The sequence below is a fragment of the Elaeis guineensis genome, chromosome 2 (genome assembly GCF_000442705.2).
Source record: "Elaeis guineensis isolate ETL-2024a chromosome 2, EG11, whole genome shotgun sequence".
NCBI classification, from domain to species: Eukaryota; Viridiplantae; Streptophyta; class Magnoliopsida; order Arecales; family Arecaceae; genus Elaeis; species Elaeis guineensis.
Genome location: NC_025994.2, coordinates 96565630 through 96582843, shown reverse-complemented (window position 1 = coordinate 96582843; position 17214 = coordinate 96565630). Strand labels below are relative to the sequence as shown.

General features: G+C 33.5%; 1 protein-coding gene across 1 annotated transcript; it reads left to right on the top strand.

The window, feature by feature from the left end:
- Positions 1-2740: 2740 nt before the first annotated feature.
- LOC109504748 (WAT1-related protein At5g64700) lies at positions 2741-7640 on the top strand. The gene is made up of 7 exons (XM_010932435.4): positions 2741-2959; positions 3035-3097; positions 4475-4591; positions 6066-6306; positions 6425-6583; positions 7096-7247; positions 7336-7640. The coding sequence occupies exons 1-7, from the start codon at positions 2787-2789 to the stop codon at positions 7490-7492; spliced, it is 1062 nt and encodes a 353-aa protein (XP_010930737.1). The 5' UTR covers positions 2741-2786; the 3' UTR covers positions 7493-7640.
- The last annotated feature ends 9574 nt before the right edge of the window (positions 7641-17214 follow it).

The following is a 17214-nucleotide window of genomic DNA, read 5'->3' as shown; positions in this document are numbered from 1 at the left end:
ACTTAGAATAGAAGCCGGCAAAAAACAATATCCTCTGTATTGTGATAGTAAGCCTTTTGTAGTGGCATATTGTCCTGAATCCATCTTGAAAGTGGACGACTATCGCTCATTTGGGACACATACCATATATGGCACCAAGCACGATCATTTGAATCGTTTGAAGTCCAACGATGAGTGGCAGCCCGTTGTCGTTGAGATGGACATGGCGACTATCCACAGCGGTGTAGCACTCCACGATGCGAAAAGTGTGTTGTAAAAGATTCAAACTCAAATTATATATATATATAAGTTATTATATATTTATCTTTCAAAATGTATAAGTTTCACTATAGAAAATAGAGAGCAACTAGCTTTCTGGTGTGGTCATTGGATAAACGAACTACTACTAAAAGAGCAGTTTCCAATAGTCTTCACGATAAACAACAAGCCTCATGCGACCATGGCAGAAGTTTTTCACTCTCATGGAAATATCACAGGGGCAGTATCGCCCATAAGGGAAGGGAAGAGATTAGAAAACTCATTGAGTTGCTCCGGGATAAAACACACACAAATGGAGATGATAGCATTGAATGGAAAAGGAACAGCACTAAAAAATTCACAACAAAAATTTGCTATAAATTCTTCAGCCTTGAGGGGTTTAGATTGCAAATCAGCAAATCCTTTTCAAAAATATCAGTGCTGGAGAAAGTTAAATTGCTTCACTGGTTAGCGATCAACAAGAAGCTCCTCACAAAGGGTAATCTTTAGAAACAAAAGTGGAAAGCCCTGCAGAATTACAGCATCTGTGGCAGTCAGGAGGAAACCTCAAGAACATATCTTCGTTTCGTGTCCCTCTCTTAGCAAATTTGGAGCCTCATTGCAGCCAAAAAGAGAGTCTTAAATCCTAACTTCCCTAGATAACTGCTGGACTATAAAGAGCAGAGAAAAGCCTAAAATCAGTGCATGATTCTTTAATCGCAATAATTATCTGGAGTATATGGAAGGGGAGAAACAAAACTCTTTCAATTCCAAGTGAATGCTCCATACTAGTGCTTAAGGAGGCTTTATTTTTATTTGAAAGTTGGACTTTAAAGACAAACAAGCCACAGTTCTTCACGATACTAAAAGAAATACAGAATATTGTATGTAAAACACTAAGAGCTCTGAGTGCAAGCAGAAGGGAGAAAAATACATATCTCACAACCATAGGAAAAGAAAGAAGAGACGAGTCGAAGCCAACACCTGTAATGTAATTTGAGCAGACACCTTCTTCTAAATATTGCATGAGCAACATAAATTCTTTTTGCATGCAATTCCTAAGTTGACATCTGTATCTTGTTGGGACCACATCCTCAAGTAGCCCACAATACAAACGCCATAAATCTACCTCTTATCTTGCAAAAAATTACTCCATGGCCTATGCCTCGCATTGTTATTAGAAGAAATATATAGTTATCTTTCAAAAATTCTATTGCATGTGCACATTAAATTATCCTTTTTTTTTAATACAAATATTTCTCTCATTAGATTTTTGGTCAACAATATTAATAAATAAATATTTTAAGTATAAATTAGTTGATTACCTTTTGGCATCAATATTCTTATAAAAATTTATATATATAAAAGCATAACCCTTCTCAATACAAACTTAATGTTAAATTTCTTAGAAATATTAATGTAAAAGAGTAAATTTTAATGGGAGAGCTTTTAAAAAAAAGGTTGCAAGGACCTATTATATGTGCGGAAGTTGAGAAAATAGCAAACTATCTATTTGCAGGATGTTCTTTCACTTAGTCTGGCTCAGCTTTCAAAAGCATTACATCTCCCTCCGATCCTTGATTCCATTGAAGATCTTTAGTCTACCTAGAGAAACATCATGTTAAGAAAGATAAATAGGCCAGCAAAAAATTGTTTATTAGCTACTATCAACTGGTGTTTATGGTTAGAGAGGAACAATATAATTTTTAAAAGAGAAGCAACATCTTCCATTTCTATCAGCCATCGTGCTATTTTTCTGCTCCAAATCTAGACGTAACCAACATTAAAAAGAGTCAAACCACAATCCTAATGATGCTGGAAGGTCTTATAAGATTCAGAGCCTCTCACCGACTATTAGAAATTTGAAAAAAAGAAAAATAACTTACTGGAGGCTACAACCTCATTTTGTTTTTTTGATCTTTACGGCACGCACATTCCTTGCTTGAAAACTTTGATGTGACTATGTTCTCAACATTATTTTTTTGGTCCTTTCGAATGTGAACCCCCTTGCTTTTGTATCTATGCAACATCAGTGACTACATGGCTACACCCACCTTTTGGTCCAATGGTTTTGCTAAACACTGATGAGCCCTCATTGTCCATATTGAGACCAAAAACAAGTCCATTTGTAAATACTAAATCTATTTTATAATAAAATGCCGGGTGGTTATTCTCCCTTTTCATCAAAAAAAAATAATACAAAAGAGTAACAATATGCACTTAAAATAATTATTTATTAATGTTGCCAGCCAAAAAGCTAGCAAGAGAGGATTCATACAAAAAAAAAAAAAAAAAGACATGTAGAAAGATATATATGTAAATAATTAATTTTAGAGGGTAAATATGTAATAAATTATTTTTGCAAGGGTATGTATACATGAAAAATCTAAAATAATAACTATAAGACAAAGTCTAAGCCTGGCCCACCGCCAGCTGCCCCCTCTTTTTAGTCCACCCGTTTCTGTTTAGGAGCTAAATTTCTATATGCCCACCTATTTATTCCTCTATATATCCATCCTTCCCATCGAAGCTCTAACCCAACTCTAGTCATGGGGAATATGAAGGTTTATGCGGTCGCGTTTCTCATAAGATTCATATATGCGGTCATGCAGATTCTCACGAAGGCTGCCTTCGATGGAGGCATGAGCACATTCATTTATGTGTTCTATAGGCAGCTGATTGGCACCCTCTTTGTAGCACCTATTGCTTTGGTGCTTGAAAGGTAACGATTGCTCCAATCTCTTGGATTCGATGCTCCATTATTTTCCTGACATCGTTGACATCTTCTGTTATTTAGGAACATGGCTCCGCCCCTGTCATTTAAGGTCTGCTTCAAGATTTTCTTGCTTGCTTTGGTGGGGTAAGTTGCTTTGAATCAAATTTTATGTTTAAGTAAAAAAAAAAAAAAAAAAAATTCTTTTGGATTCCAATATATCCATAATTGTACCAATATTTTTTCAGCAAATATAAATATAAATATGAATATTAAATAGATATCAAAATTGGTATCTATATTCATTCTAAATAGACATGGGTATGAATTGGATATCAAGTATATTTATATTTATTTTAAATAAATAAAGATATAACTCAAATATTACTCAGATATGAATTAGATTTTTAAGTAAAATATAATAATGAAAATAAATATAAACGGCCTAATCATAAACAATGGAAATGAAATTCACCACCAAGGTTGCACACAATGAACAATAATTAGGCAATGGTTTAAGAGGTAGTTATTAAACTTGGATGGAGACTGGTTTTCTTCAGCACTATATATTATGATAGTGAAGCTTATATTATGGTAGTAAAGTTTGTTGGTCATGTGGCTTGAAGCTCTTTGTTGCCTATTGCTCATATATTTAGTTGTGGCTCATATCAAATTGATGACTATGGTATTTTTAAAGATGCATTTAACTTTTGTTGTAGGCTATTATTAGAAAAAGTTTTAAGCACTACATATTAGGATTGTGAAATTTGTAGCTCATGTGGCTTTGGAGTCCTCTTTTTCCTATTATGTGTCGATTTAGCAGATGGCGTGTATCAAATTGATGATTATGGCATTTCTAAAGGTACATTTAACTTTTGTTAAAGGCTATTAATATAAAAACAATCTAGGCTAGTAGCTAAATTGGAGAGTATCTATTTTCTGTCGAGGCTAGCACTATCTAATTGCTTGCAGGATGAGCAAATTCCACATGCAGAAAAAAAAAAAAAAAAGATGGTGGATAGATCTTTATCTGACATTTCTTATGAAGCTTAGTTGCATTTTTTTTTTTCTGAATCTTAGGTATCAAAATACTTGACATTGTTAATCCTTGGAGATAGTCTCAACAATAGCATGCAAACAAAAAAGAAAGAAGGAGAAAAAGAAAAAGAAACTAAAAAAAAAATTCTTGCAAATGGAGCACTCATTGTTATTCTAGAAAAAGAAGAAAAAAAAAGTACTACATGCAACTCCTTGTGATCATACTGATGATATGTACCTTGCAAGATTATATAACCATTAATGTTTTATTAATATCATTTTTTATTTATATTTTCATTAAAATTTCATTCAGCATATCTACCTTAGCCAGAAATTTTATATGCCTATGAGTTTACCCTACAGAGTTTCGGTATAATATACAATTTCTCTACATTAAGTCTAATGCCTAGGAAGTTGTAGTACATTTACTAATATTTAAGATCTGTAATGCTTTTCTAACCACTCTTTTTTTTTGGGTCCGTCTAGGTTTGTTGTATTCTTAGATACATTTTCCGTTGGTCTTGATGATACAACAACCACATCAGCAGCTGCAATGACAAATTCCGTTCCTGTGGTAACCTTTATTCTGGCTGTTTTATTTAGGTATGATTTGATCGCATTAATGACGAGTCGTACCTGTTTTTTTCTTTTCTTTTCTTTTCTTTTTTATTGGTTGAAGTGGTGTCTAGAACTATACAAAAACATGACATCTAATGGAGTCAGCAAACAACAAATCCCTCGGTAGGAGCATTAGACAAGTCCCATGAAACAGAATTAGTAGGTTGGACAACATGGGAACATATCAAGTCCTACCAATTTTAAAGATCAACCAACTATGAGGATTTCTTCTTTAAAAGAAAAGGCCAAAAAAAAAAAAAAAAAAACACTATTGTGATAATGTCTATTTTTGGGAAATACTGTTGTTCATATTGCGATTGCAAGATGAAACGCATGAGTTGGAGGCGACTAAAGGTGGATAGATATGACTACAACCCCAAGATGTTTGAGTCTTGGGTCTTAATCATGCCTGTTTGCCTTTTTTTACTGGGTGATTAGCTAAAGCACAATATATTATTGAAAAATGAAAAAGTATGTTTGGGTTGCATCTTTCATGCAAAAAGAATGATCCATTTTGCTTGTGACGTCAACCATTGCGTCACACGACAGCCACTTTAAAAACCTGCATGAAAGAAAAGGTGGAACTGCTTTGAGAGCTGTGAGAAGCATGATCTAGTGGTTGATGTCGTAAAAGAAGACCAATTATTCTTTCGTACGAGAGACACAACCCGAACCCATCTCAGGTTCCAGGCATAGTTGAGAGACTTCACAATGCAAGCTAATGAAATTAATTTAAAACTTTAGTAGCCAGATTGTGAATATTAAATTTGTTGTGTTTATTCATGTATGCTTGTCATTCAAGCTTGTTAATCATAAAAACAAATCTTTTTTAAATTTGTGAATAATCATAACTGATGTTCTCTGTACTCTAGATTCGGCACCTTTTTTTAATAAAGAAAACTCACTCTTCAGGAAAAAAAAAACAGAGAGAGAGAGAGAGAGAGAAAAATCAGTATGGTTAAGCTCACCACTTTATAATTGGGCCACCTCGCTTCTCTGTTTCCCAATGAATTGGACAGAGTCCGCTGGCTGGACCATCCCGCCAAGTGGAAGTGCTTCTGGGTTCCAAACTTGAAGCCTTTCTCCTCCAAAGCATCTCGATCAAGACATTTTCAAATTATGACTCTCCCCTCCCTTTTTCTCTATTTTTTTAATTTATTGAGGTAAAGAGAGGGAGGAATATCCAGATAATAATTACCTATATCCTAATTTTTGGAGATGTCCCACCAAAACATTTGAGTCTAGAATCTTTGGTTGCTAGGCACTATATCAAAATAAGACATCCAAACACGGGGGGGATCTTTTCGGTATAATTTAGATGTGCCGAGCAGCGCGTAACATGCCTTTTCTTTTTCTTTTTCTTTTTTTTTCAAAAAAAAAAGAGCTTGTTTATCTTTCTTGAAAGAAATATATGTTTATCCTTGGATCTTAATCATTTGTCATCATTGTTTCATGATAGAATAGAAACCATTAAGATAAAAAAGCTTCAGGGCATTGCCAAAGTTTCGGGACTAGTACTCTGCCTAGCAGGCATCCTGACGATGGCCTTCTACAAGGGACCCCAGTTGAAATCCTTCCACCATCATCACCTCCTTGGTCACGAAGCGAGTCAAACCGATCGAGGTCACTCCAAATGGGCCTTGGGGACCCTCCTTATGACCATTTCTACTACAGCATTGTCCCTATGGATAGTCCTGCAGGCATGCTTCTAAGCTTTAAGCACCAATGTAGCATAATTTGCAAATAGGACTAAGAACAGGCCTAAAAAATTTGGTTCAATCTTCTGTTCTCAAGAGAGAGTGATTTAATTTCCACTAGGGATATGTGTTGGAGGAGTACCCTGCCAAGCTTCTATTCACCGCTCTTCAGTGTCTCTGTAGCAGCATTCAGTCATTCTTCATAGCTCTAGCATTTGAGAGGGACTTTTCTCGGTGGAAGTTGGGCTTCAACATGAATCTCCTCTCAGTGACTTATGGCGTAAGTGTTTTTCTTTTCTTTTCTTCTATTAAGATATTTTTCCTGTGCACTCTTTGTTCCACCAGAGCCCATCTTTTCTTAAGAAATCATGGCGTAGAAATTGCCAAACCTTCCTCACAGAACCCGCCTAAAGCTTTCAGATCATAAAATTAGCGAGAGTAAATAAATTTAGCGAAAAGAACAATATCTTCAGGGAGAATTGAATTGTGCGGACGGCCGGCTCTAGCTTAGCTATTGCACCCCTACATTAGAAACAATGCCTTTCTATGTGAACACTTGATTTGAGGTTAAATGTAGAGTTAAGCTACATGACTCAAAAACTTTCTGCAACACTACAGCTTGTTTATAATGTATTATATCAATTTGCTTCTCATGCTTTATCGAAAAAAGAAAATCTGAACTACTTGTGTTTGGTGACAAAAAACTAATAATGGACCATACGTAAGCATGCCTTGATATATCCCTCATCTTAATTATTTGCTGCTACAATTTGATCAAGTGATGCACGACAGGGTATCATGGCCACTGGAATGACATTTTACTTGCAGTCATGGACCATTGAGAAGAAGGGCCCCGTTTTCTTGGCTATGAGCACACCACTGACTCTAATTATCCAAATTATATGCTCCTCTTTTCTTCTTGGAGAAGTAATTAATTTGGGAAGGTGTCCTCCAGCGCTTCATCAATTTCGCTTTTCATATTATACTATCATGCTTGAAAGAAAACTTTACTATTGTCATATGTCGTTGCAGCATTCTAAGTGCAGTTCTCATGGTTGGAGGCCTTTACGGTGTTCTATGGGGAAAGAAAAGAGAGGAAAAGGATAGAAAAATGCAAATAAGGGATAATGAAAAAGCTTGCTTGGAGGAGAAAGAAACAGCAATTCCAGCACAAGGAATACTAGTCTAGACAAATTTACTAAATATGTATCCAAGTCAATGTGAACTTGTAGCTAGACATTTCAGTACTAGGAATTATGCGCTGCTGATTGATGTTACTGCCAAAAGCCGAAAAAAGATAGTTATACTAAAACATCTTGCTGATTGTGATATTCTATTTCCGTGAGAAATCTCGTTCAGTAGTTAGTTAGCATATCCAAGAATTTTTCCTACCCAATCCAACAGTATATCCAGACGGTCGCAAATCACCATAATATTCACATATTTTGTCCTTTTACCTAAAGAAATTTCATGCATGTTCATTGTATTTCCCCCAACCCCACCTAGTTATGAAAAATGGGCAGAATTCATTGCAATTCCTCTTCTCGTATAATATGATAAATTCGGTTTGACAAAATAGATAAATAAAGAATGTATTATATCAATTCAAGGGAGCAGAAAGTAAAAACGCTGAATCAATACAAAGATCGAAATTTTAACAGGCAGGGGAAAAGGCTCGCCATAATGAAGATTAGTAACACAAAATTCTTATCGATCTTTAATTTTCCGTGCCTTTGGCTATACAGCACCTGAAACAAAAGATGAAATGAAAGAACGATGAACAAAAAATACCTCATCCATCTCCTAAACAGCAAGGGGTAAAGTTTCAATCTTGATTGCATGGCTTAGTCTCCATTCAAGAACCCAGAATACATCAGGTCTTCTTTCGCTGCTAGAACTATTATTTTTTTTAGAAAAAAAAAAAAGAAAAGAAACCACATACCCAGTTCAAACCGAAGAATCCATTCAAGGGGCTTCATACTGCTCAGAGAGAGCGTGACGGTTCCCAGCATGTCGAGCTCCGTCCTTCCCAATCCAACGGAGACTTGATCGAAGATATCTTGGAGACCTTTGTTATGAGTCGCTTGTGGCGATGACTTAAGAGGACTTGATCTAAAGCAAGTGGGATTGCTATAAAATATTTTGTTCTTTTTTCTTTTTCTTTTTTTTTTTTTTTTTTTTTCAAACCTTCTCTCTACCCCTCCCGGTCCCCCTCCTCCTGTTCTCCGTAATACCGTCCCCCTCCCTCTCTTGTGAGAGGTGCGAGATCGTACCATAACGGCGGCCGCTAAAAGATGACGGCCACATCTCGATGGCGATCAGGATCACCCGCTTTGCGATGGATCCAGCATGAACATGTTTTTTTCTTTTTTTTATTTTGGTTACTAAGCAATGGCCGGCCATGGTAGGCGGCGGCGGCGGCGGCGGCGGCGGCTGGGTATAGGTCGGCTTAGCCAATTACTGTGTCTACTCCGTAATTAAAAATCATATCTCCATATCCATCCCATCACTCTTAATGGATGGGGTGGATTATAGCAGATCGGTTTAGATAGATAAGTTGGATTAGATTGGATTGGGTGATTATAGATTTTAATTATAATTAATGAGATTCAATTGCTATAAGAGAAGATTATAGCTTATTATCCTGTGACCCAAATTTTGATTTAGGTAGGGAGAATCATAGAGCACATCAATAGCTATGATATGTTCTAATAAAAAAACAGTCTATACATAAATCAAATTTATCTAGAGCTTAGATACAAAATAAACAAAGGTAACTGACTTTATGATTTTCATAGAATATATAATTTTTTTAAGTTTTCACAATAATAAATTTTTACATAAAAAAAAGGGAGAGATAATCGAGGTGAAATAGGTTATGATGGTTAAAATTATATTATATGGGGTTAGATTCGAAATTGGACGTATCATTATCCGTTTCTGACTAAAATCCACTTCGGATATTATATCTAAAATCTATATCCATCGTCGAGTTTAAATAGTGCAAATAAAATCTGTTCTATTTATGTTAGATCAGATCAAAAATTAGATATCTGATGGATCAGCTAAAATTACTATCCTTAATGTTGATCTTTTTCCAATCGACCGACGAAAGATAGAGTAGATCAGTAAGGAAGATAAAGATGGAGATGATGATTTATGATCTAACTCGCTAATTCAATCTGTGAATAATCTATTTTAAACAAGTTCAAGTTTGACACAAATCAGTTTGGGTCATAAAATGAATCAATCTGTCTCGATTTATTTATTAAATGGATTGAGTTCAAGTTTCAATCTTTGATCCGTTTAACTTATTTTAATTTATTTAATAATTGAAACGAATCACAACCCGACCCTTTTAATCTATTTAAGTTTTGTTTAACTTATTTAAAATCTTCTTATCATGTTTCTATCCTATTTAATCCGATCAGCTTAATCTTGATATGTTTAACCTATTTAAATATATTTAATCAATTAAAAATCCATTTAATCAATTTCATCTATTTAATCTAATTTTATTTATTTAATAAATAGATTATATAAATATGATCAAATTATTTATTTAATAAATAAATTATATTTAAATATAAATTTTTGATATATTTAATAAAAAGATCAAGTTGATGAATATTTGATCCTATCTGCATCTGATTTAACTCATATCCAATTTGATTTGGCCTGATTGTCAGCTGTCAATGAAGAGCTATTTATTCGTATTAGGTTATTCAAGTTTTACCCCCCTGCAGTCACAAAAATTACGTCACCACCTTCACCCTGAATCGTGCAAAAATTACAACTGTCGACGCCCTTGGATTTTGTCCAAAGTTACAGCACTTGCCCCTCATACTTGGACTTTGCCAGGATATAATCAGTTGCCATAAGAGAAATCAGGATCTCTCATTTTACAATGAACGGTAGGCAAATATTAAATAGAAATTCTTGCAAAAATTACTGTCTACTAGAACCATTTCACGAGTGAACAAAGGAGCGTGACCGAAGCACATCGATTATGAAGTCAGGCCCTGGACTGGGTTCGTGCCTGCTCTTTTGAGTCTTATAAGGTGGATGCATAGATCTAGCAGGAGCCCTAATCAACATCCTGGATGCCTGTTCTGTCGAACCAATCAACAGCTTCCACTTACTGTCATACCTTATTACATAGTAGAGCTAATATTGTCAGCTATTCATGTATTCTTATGATAGTTTGATTCTTTGAGCATAAAATGCTTCAAGTTCAGCAATATGAAAAGGCCAATATATGACATGATTCCGTTGAACTAGCAAGTTATGATGTTCCTAGAAAATCATTGATATGCAATTTGTAGTACTTAATTTAACGCAATATGGTATAATTTCATGGAGTGCATGGGCTTCTGTCGTATTGTCAAAATGAGCACGTGCATTCTTCAAAATAAATAAGCCTTCATGGATGGTGACTTGAGAACTGTGATTTCGTGGGCAAATGGTGGAAGGCCTCCTTGAGAACTTGCTCCCATCAATGGACGCTGCCAGAAAGGGTGGACTATTATCCAAGCATATTTTACAGAATAACAACAACTAGCAAACTCCCCCTGGTGCTTGGAAATAGTCAATCTCTACATAGAGATTTCTATACCTTGTGCACATGTTTGGCAGGACTCTCAGTGCCCAGGCCTCTATATTTTAATTTTTTCATGCTCTGATCAAATATATATATATATATATATATAATTTCCTGATAGGTTTTATGATGAAGCCTGCACCCTATTTACTTGCCATCATACCATCCCATATAGTTCAATTTGCTGAAATTGATCTTCTTTCAGGTGACACTGCTGCAGTCAGTTTTTATGGGTAGCTGGAGCCTTGTTTTCTATGAGGTAACTGCTTTACATAATGACTTGAGGCTGTTGACACTTCAGTGAATCATGGTTGGCTAATCTTGCAGAGATGCTCTTCAGGTTGTCATGTTGACATTGCGATATTTCAGGAGAAATGTTTGTTTTTAAATTTTAAATTTTTCTTTTTTTTTCTCCCTTTTAAGACTGGATTGCAGCTCAGAGATGCCAATAGTTTGATAGAACTGACATTATTTTTGTAACGATTTCTCTGCCTCTTATAGACTATATGTTATTGCTTTTCTCTGCGCAGCCACATAGCTGCCACTTCCCTAATAACGAAAGAACAAAATTGTATTCAGGCAATTCAAGTTTGCTCTAGGATATTGGGAATTACCTTTTTTTTATTGTTGGTCTGTGAGAAATGATGGTCTTGTGGAACTTATTCCTCATGTACTAACGGCTTTTCAGAGACAATAACAGAAAAAGGGAGAGGACCCGATTACAGAGAATCTACATAGAAATCATGGTTAACGCAATCCATTTGTAATTAATCCTGCTGACTATTTTTGGATGAATATTTTGAAACAAAAGTATGCCTAGAGGCAGCTGTTCAGATAACAGTTAAAAAGATGCTGGCTCAACTTGTTTGCATGCTTCATTCTCTTGATAGTGTGGGTTAGAAGTTCTACAAGGAGATTGATTGCAAATAAAATTGAAATAAGTAAATTGCCTGTTGTTCTGATCTTCTGAAAATTTATTCATGCAATCACATGTAGATTCTTGAACCTAGGATCCGTATAACTGGAGTAAATTATGCAATTATCAAACTACAAAAAAAGAAAAGAAAAAGAAAATTATGATACCACTGGAATGTATGCTAATATGATACAAATTAGTCTCCACCACCCTTGGTTGAGGTCTTGAGTCTCAATGGCTAAAGTGCTTTATGTATAATTTTTGCTTAATAGTTTGTTTATCATCTCTCTCCCTCTCTCTCTTTATATATATAAAGAGAGAAAGGGGGGTTTGATTAGGATCTGATGGTGATATTTACTCAGATCAGTCGTATCAGTATTAAAAAATTATATTTAAAATTATTTATATATCAAAAATTATATAATTTAGATATGTGTAATCTATATATCAAATAATCAAAAATTTGGATTGTTTAAGTTTAATAAAATAATATATATATTTTTTAATCATTTGACATATAAATTATAATTTTTAAATCATAAAATTTCTTATTATATAAACAATCTAAAGATCACCTTAAATAATCTGGATCATCAATACTGAATCACCATCGTCTAACATCGGTCCCATCGAATTTGAATGGATGATTGACGTGTCCGGCACTAGCCTTTTTTCTTTTTCCTTTTTTGATAAAGAGTCCGGCACTAGCATATTATATTAGGACACGCAAAGTTTGGTGTGCAGATCCAATGGTAGATTCTACCCACTAATTTCTCTGCTTTTGTCATCCGGCAACCCTTCAGGGCACATTATCTTACTCAATAATATTACACTATCTAATGTTAAAGTGTCATCAAATAGATTTGGCTTTTTTTTTTTTTGGTAAGAAAAATAGATTTGGCTTTGTTGGCCAGTTGGGATGTTAGGAATGGACTTCGCACATAGAATCAAGGATCCAAACGGGGAAAAAATGAAAAGAAAAGAAAAGGTATAGTCTAGAATCTAAGACATTTAGATATAAAATGAATTCCGAAATTCAACTAAACGGATTGTGACAAGGTCTGGTCCATTAACTTGGCACAGGGAGAGTCCCATGGATCAGATCTACTAGTTTGAGGCTTTGCACCGTGGAGTATAGGTCTGTTCTCTCTCTCTCTCTTCTTTCTTTTTTTTTTTTTTTTTTTGAGAAAAGAGGATCAAATGTTCCACCTACTCCATTAAGACTATGAACGAAGAGCAAAGGAATACAGATCTGCAATATTGAGTTGGGGCTATGTCAATATAATGCTGGATTTGATATGGCTTTGACTTATAAATATGGGATGGATAAGTGGATCTACTGTTATATGGCTCATGGGATGAGCATGCAGATACTCGGGGCATATTTGGTTGAAAGGAGTTGGACTCTACGATGAGAATATAAATAAGTAACTTTCATTCCAATTATTTAGTTAGGAGGAGTCTCATTCTCATTTCGATTCTAAAGAGGAATGGGAATACTTCAATCCTTCAAAATTCAATTTATACTTTCTCCTAGTGTTCAAATTTTATTTTAATTCTAGTCACACACCAAAAATGATGGATAATATGGTTATGTCAATTTCTATTTCAATCTACTTTGATTTTGATTCTATTTCTAATCGAGAAATAAATGCACCCCAGGATTTGATGCTTGTAAATTGATGGCCTTAATAGTTTAGTGGTTTTGAGAGTGTAGCCCATCTTATGCTGGCTTTACCATCAAAACCCCGTCCTGATTTAAGTCTCTGTATAGGACAATTCTTGTAATGATGTCCGCCTTGAAGAATTCTATAAGGCAATGGTTGGTGAACCTTGGGACAAAAATTTTTTGATCCGTGCACAATAGAAAATCATATAGAGTGGGTTTTCTTTTTTACCATATCTAAAAGCCATATTGAGATGGGACTCTTCTTGTCAGCGAAGTCTACTCATCTCATAATTTTTTTGAAAAAAAAAAAATTACAGTACACTTGTGAAATTTGAGGCTGTCTACTTGCCTGCATTTTTTTTTTTTTTTTCTGGTCATCAAGTTTCTCTCCAACCATTCATAAGAAGTTCCTCCTCTGCCTATCCATAGGGTTTTGATTCTAATAAAAATAATATATTTTGAGGATTGCAAAAGTTTTGCATTCTTTTTTCTAATATAAAATTTGAAATTATGTGATACAGAGTTTAGGTTAATATACACTTGATGATTGGCTCATATATATTTTAAGTTTTTTGATACATACATAACAACATCTCCATCACCTCTTAAAAAAAATTGGTGCACAATTTTTAAAATATAATATTCATTAATATATAATATATAATTAGATAATATATATCTTACATATTATTCATCCCATATCTCAATACACATCTCTGAAAAATTGATATATGATTTCTAGAATATCATGTTTACTGACACATATATACATATATACAGTTAGGTAATATGTATTCATTAGCTTTCTTGATACACACTATAAGTTTTTTTTTAATACATACTTAATAATAACTTAGTACATGCCTTCAAACAAATCGATATATAATTTTTAGAATAACACGCTCATCGATATATAGTATATAATTAGGTAATATACATTCGTCTGCTTTTTAGTATATATTCTAAATTTTTTTGATATATACTTAAATTCAATACAAATCTCCGAATAAAATGATACATAGTTTTTGAAAAATGAAATTCACTAATATACAATCCACAGTTATATAATACATACCTAACAAATTAATTATTTGACAATCTAACGTACATCTTGGGATGGAAAGCTTAATGGATAGATGGAAAGAGGCTTGATGAAAAGAGATAGACGGCCTCAACTTTTCATACATATATCATAATTTTTTTGTTTTTTTTTTTTTACAAAGTTATGAGATGGACATATGTATGTACTTTATTCGTAGTAGAAGATCTGACTCTTGATTTGCCACATCAAGATGCATACTATAGGAGACATGACAAAGAAGAAAGTCCATTCTAAATGATTTTCTCTAGCATGTGCATCAGAGGATTTTTGTCCATGAACTTTATCATTTCTTTGCACCAACATAAACGAGAATTTTGGTACAGTATATCGAATGAAGTTGGTGTGCTTTATGATACGTGATCAAATCATCCCACATTGCACCAGTATATCTGCACGAAGGAAAACGGGGCGGCATTGGTGCACCACGAATGGCATGCACAGAAAGAAAGTTCATGGAGAAGTTATATACTATTTTTTTGTTTTCTATTTCTAGTTGTCACCTATGGACTTCCAGCTTGATCACCAATACGAATAGTGGGCATTATTGTCAACTCCACGACTTTCTTTCGGTTTTTTTCATTTTCTAAGGTTGCATATGATATGACCATAAAGAAAATGAGAATATAAAAGCTTATCCGAGATATTTATGCTAAAATCTATTTAGTTATTAAGTTTTAGAATAAACTGAAAATTAAAATTTTCATAGGAATATTGATATTATTATGTTAATAAAATATTTATATTATAACATAATATTGTAATATAATACTATATCATATCAATAAGATTATAATATTAGTTCGATAGCAATACAATAAATATTGGATATTTATTTTAGCTTTATTATAGTAATATTGTTCTAATACAATCATATTATTAATAATTATCATAGAATACAATATTATATAAAATATTATAGTATAATATAACATAACTATAATATTGTCATATTTTATTATGGAATTAAAATAATTATGATATTTTTGTTAGTAGCTCTCTCGATATATATATATTATTGATTGTCATAATATAAAATTAATTTCAGAGGCATAATCTAAAAGTGCGCATAAAGAATTAGGCACGTGTTGAGACCGATTCAGAAATGGAATAGATTGGCCTAGAAAAATGGACATATGATATAGTTTGATTGGGCAAGCTTATTCTAAATCTATGATCATTTTATCAACAAAAAAAAAAATCTATGCTCAATTTATAAATAATACTTGGTTAGCATAAGGCTCAATTGTAGGTTGGCTAAGCAAGCAATAGGGATAGAGTGCCTAAAAATTTTTATTAATTAGAAAAAGAAAAAAGAGATTAGAGAAGAACAAAAGGATAAAAAAAAAATAATAATAACATCCAGAAGCCAAAGAATTGACATAAAAGATACTTTTCGCTCTAATCTTTCTTAGAAACAATTACTCAACGCTAGATTTCTTCCATCTCTATCTCACGCACAGAACACACATACGCTAATCTGTTTTATTTAATCAAAATATATTTAATGGGATATTTGACATGTTAGAGTGCTGCTGGTGAGAAGGAATCCCATCACTTTAAGATCAATGCATTTCTAGTGGGCCATCTAAGAAAGGTAGCGGAAAGATTCCATCCCACTCACAATAGCGAAAAGAAAAGAAAAGACAGAAAAAAGCCTAAGAGCAATGCATAATTCTTTAATCATAATAATTATTTGAAGCACATGGAAGGAGAGAGATAAAAGAGCCTTTCAATTCCAAGCGAATACCTCCATACTGGTGCCTAAGGAGGCTCCATTTTTATTTGATAGTTGGACTTCAAAAACAAAAAAGCCATAGTTGAAATATAGAGCATAGTATGTAAAATATTAGGATCTCTGACTGTAAATAGAAGGGAGAAAAATGCATATCTCACAATCATAGGAAAACAAAAAAAAGGAGACGAGTCTAAGCAAACACCTGTAACCTGAGTAGGCACTTTATTCTAAATATTGCGTCAGCAACATAAACTCTTTTCTGTGTATAATTCCTAAGTTGACATCTGTATATTATTGGAACCATATTCTCAAGTAGTTCACAGCACAAACACTATAAATGCACCCTTTAATAAGTTACCCCGTGGCCTATGCCTCCCATTGTTATCAGAAGAAATATATAATTATCTTTCAAAAATCACTATTGCATGTGCACATTAGATTATCCTTCTTTTAATACAAATATTCCTCTCATTAGATTTTTGGTTGACAATATTAATAAATAATATTTTAAATATAAATTAGTTGATTACCTTTTTGCATCAATATTCTTACAAAAGTTTATATAAAAGCATAGCCCTTCTTGATGCAAACTGAATGTTAGATTGCTTAGAAATATTAATGTAAAAGAGTAATAATATGCTTAAAATAATTATTTATTAATGTTTCCGGCCAAAAAGCTAACAAGAGAGGATCCATACCAAAAAAAAAAAAAAAGGATAGTTTGAAAGATATACATATAAATAATAAATTTTGGAGGGTAAATATGTAATAATCTATTTTTGCAAAGATAACTCTACATGAAAAATCTAAAATAAAAACTATAAGACAAAGCCTGGCCCACCGCCAGCTTTTTAGTCTACCCGTTTAAGTTTAGGAGACAAATTTCTAT

Coding starts and splice junctions, on each gene's coding strand:
- LOC109504748 (XM_010932435.4), top strand. CDS start 2,787: ATGGGGAATATGAAGGTTTATGCGGTCGCGTTTCTCATAAGATTCATA. Junction 2,960..3,034: donor ATTGCTTTGGTGCTTGAAAG/GTAACGATTGCT, acceptor TCTGTTATTTAG/GAACATGGCTCCGCCCCTGT. Junction 7,248..7,335: donor GAAGTAATTAATTTGGGAAG/GTGTCCTCCAGC, acceptor ATGTCGTTGCAG/CATTCTAAGTGCAGTTCTCA.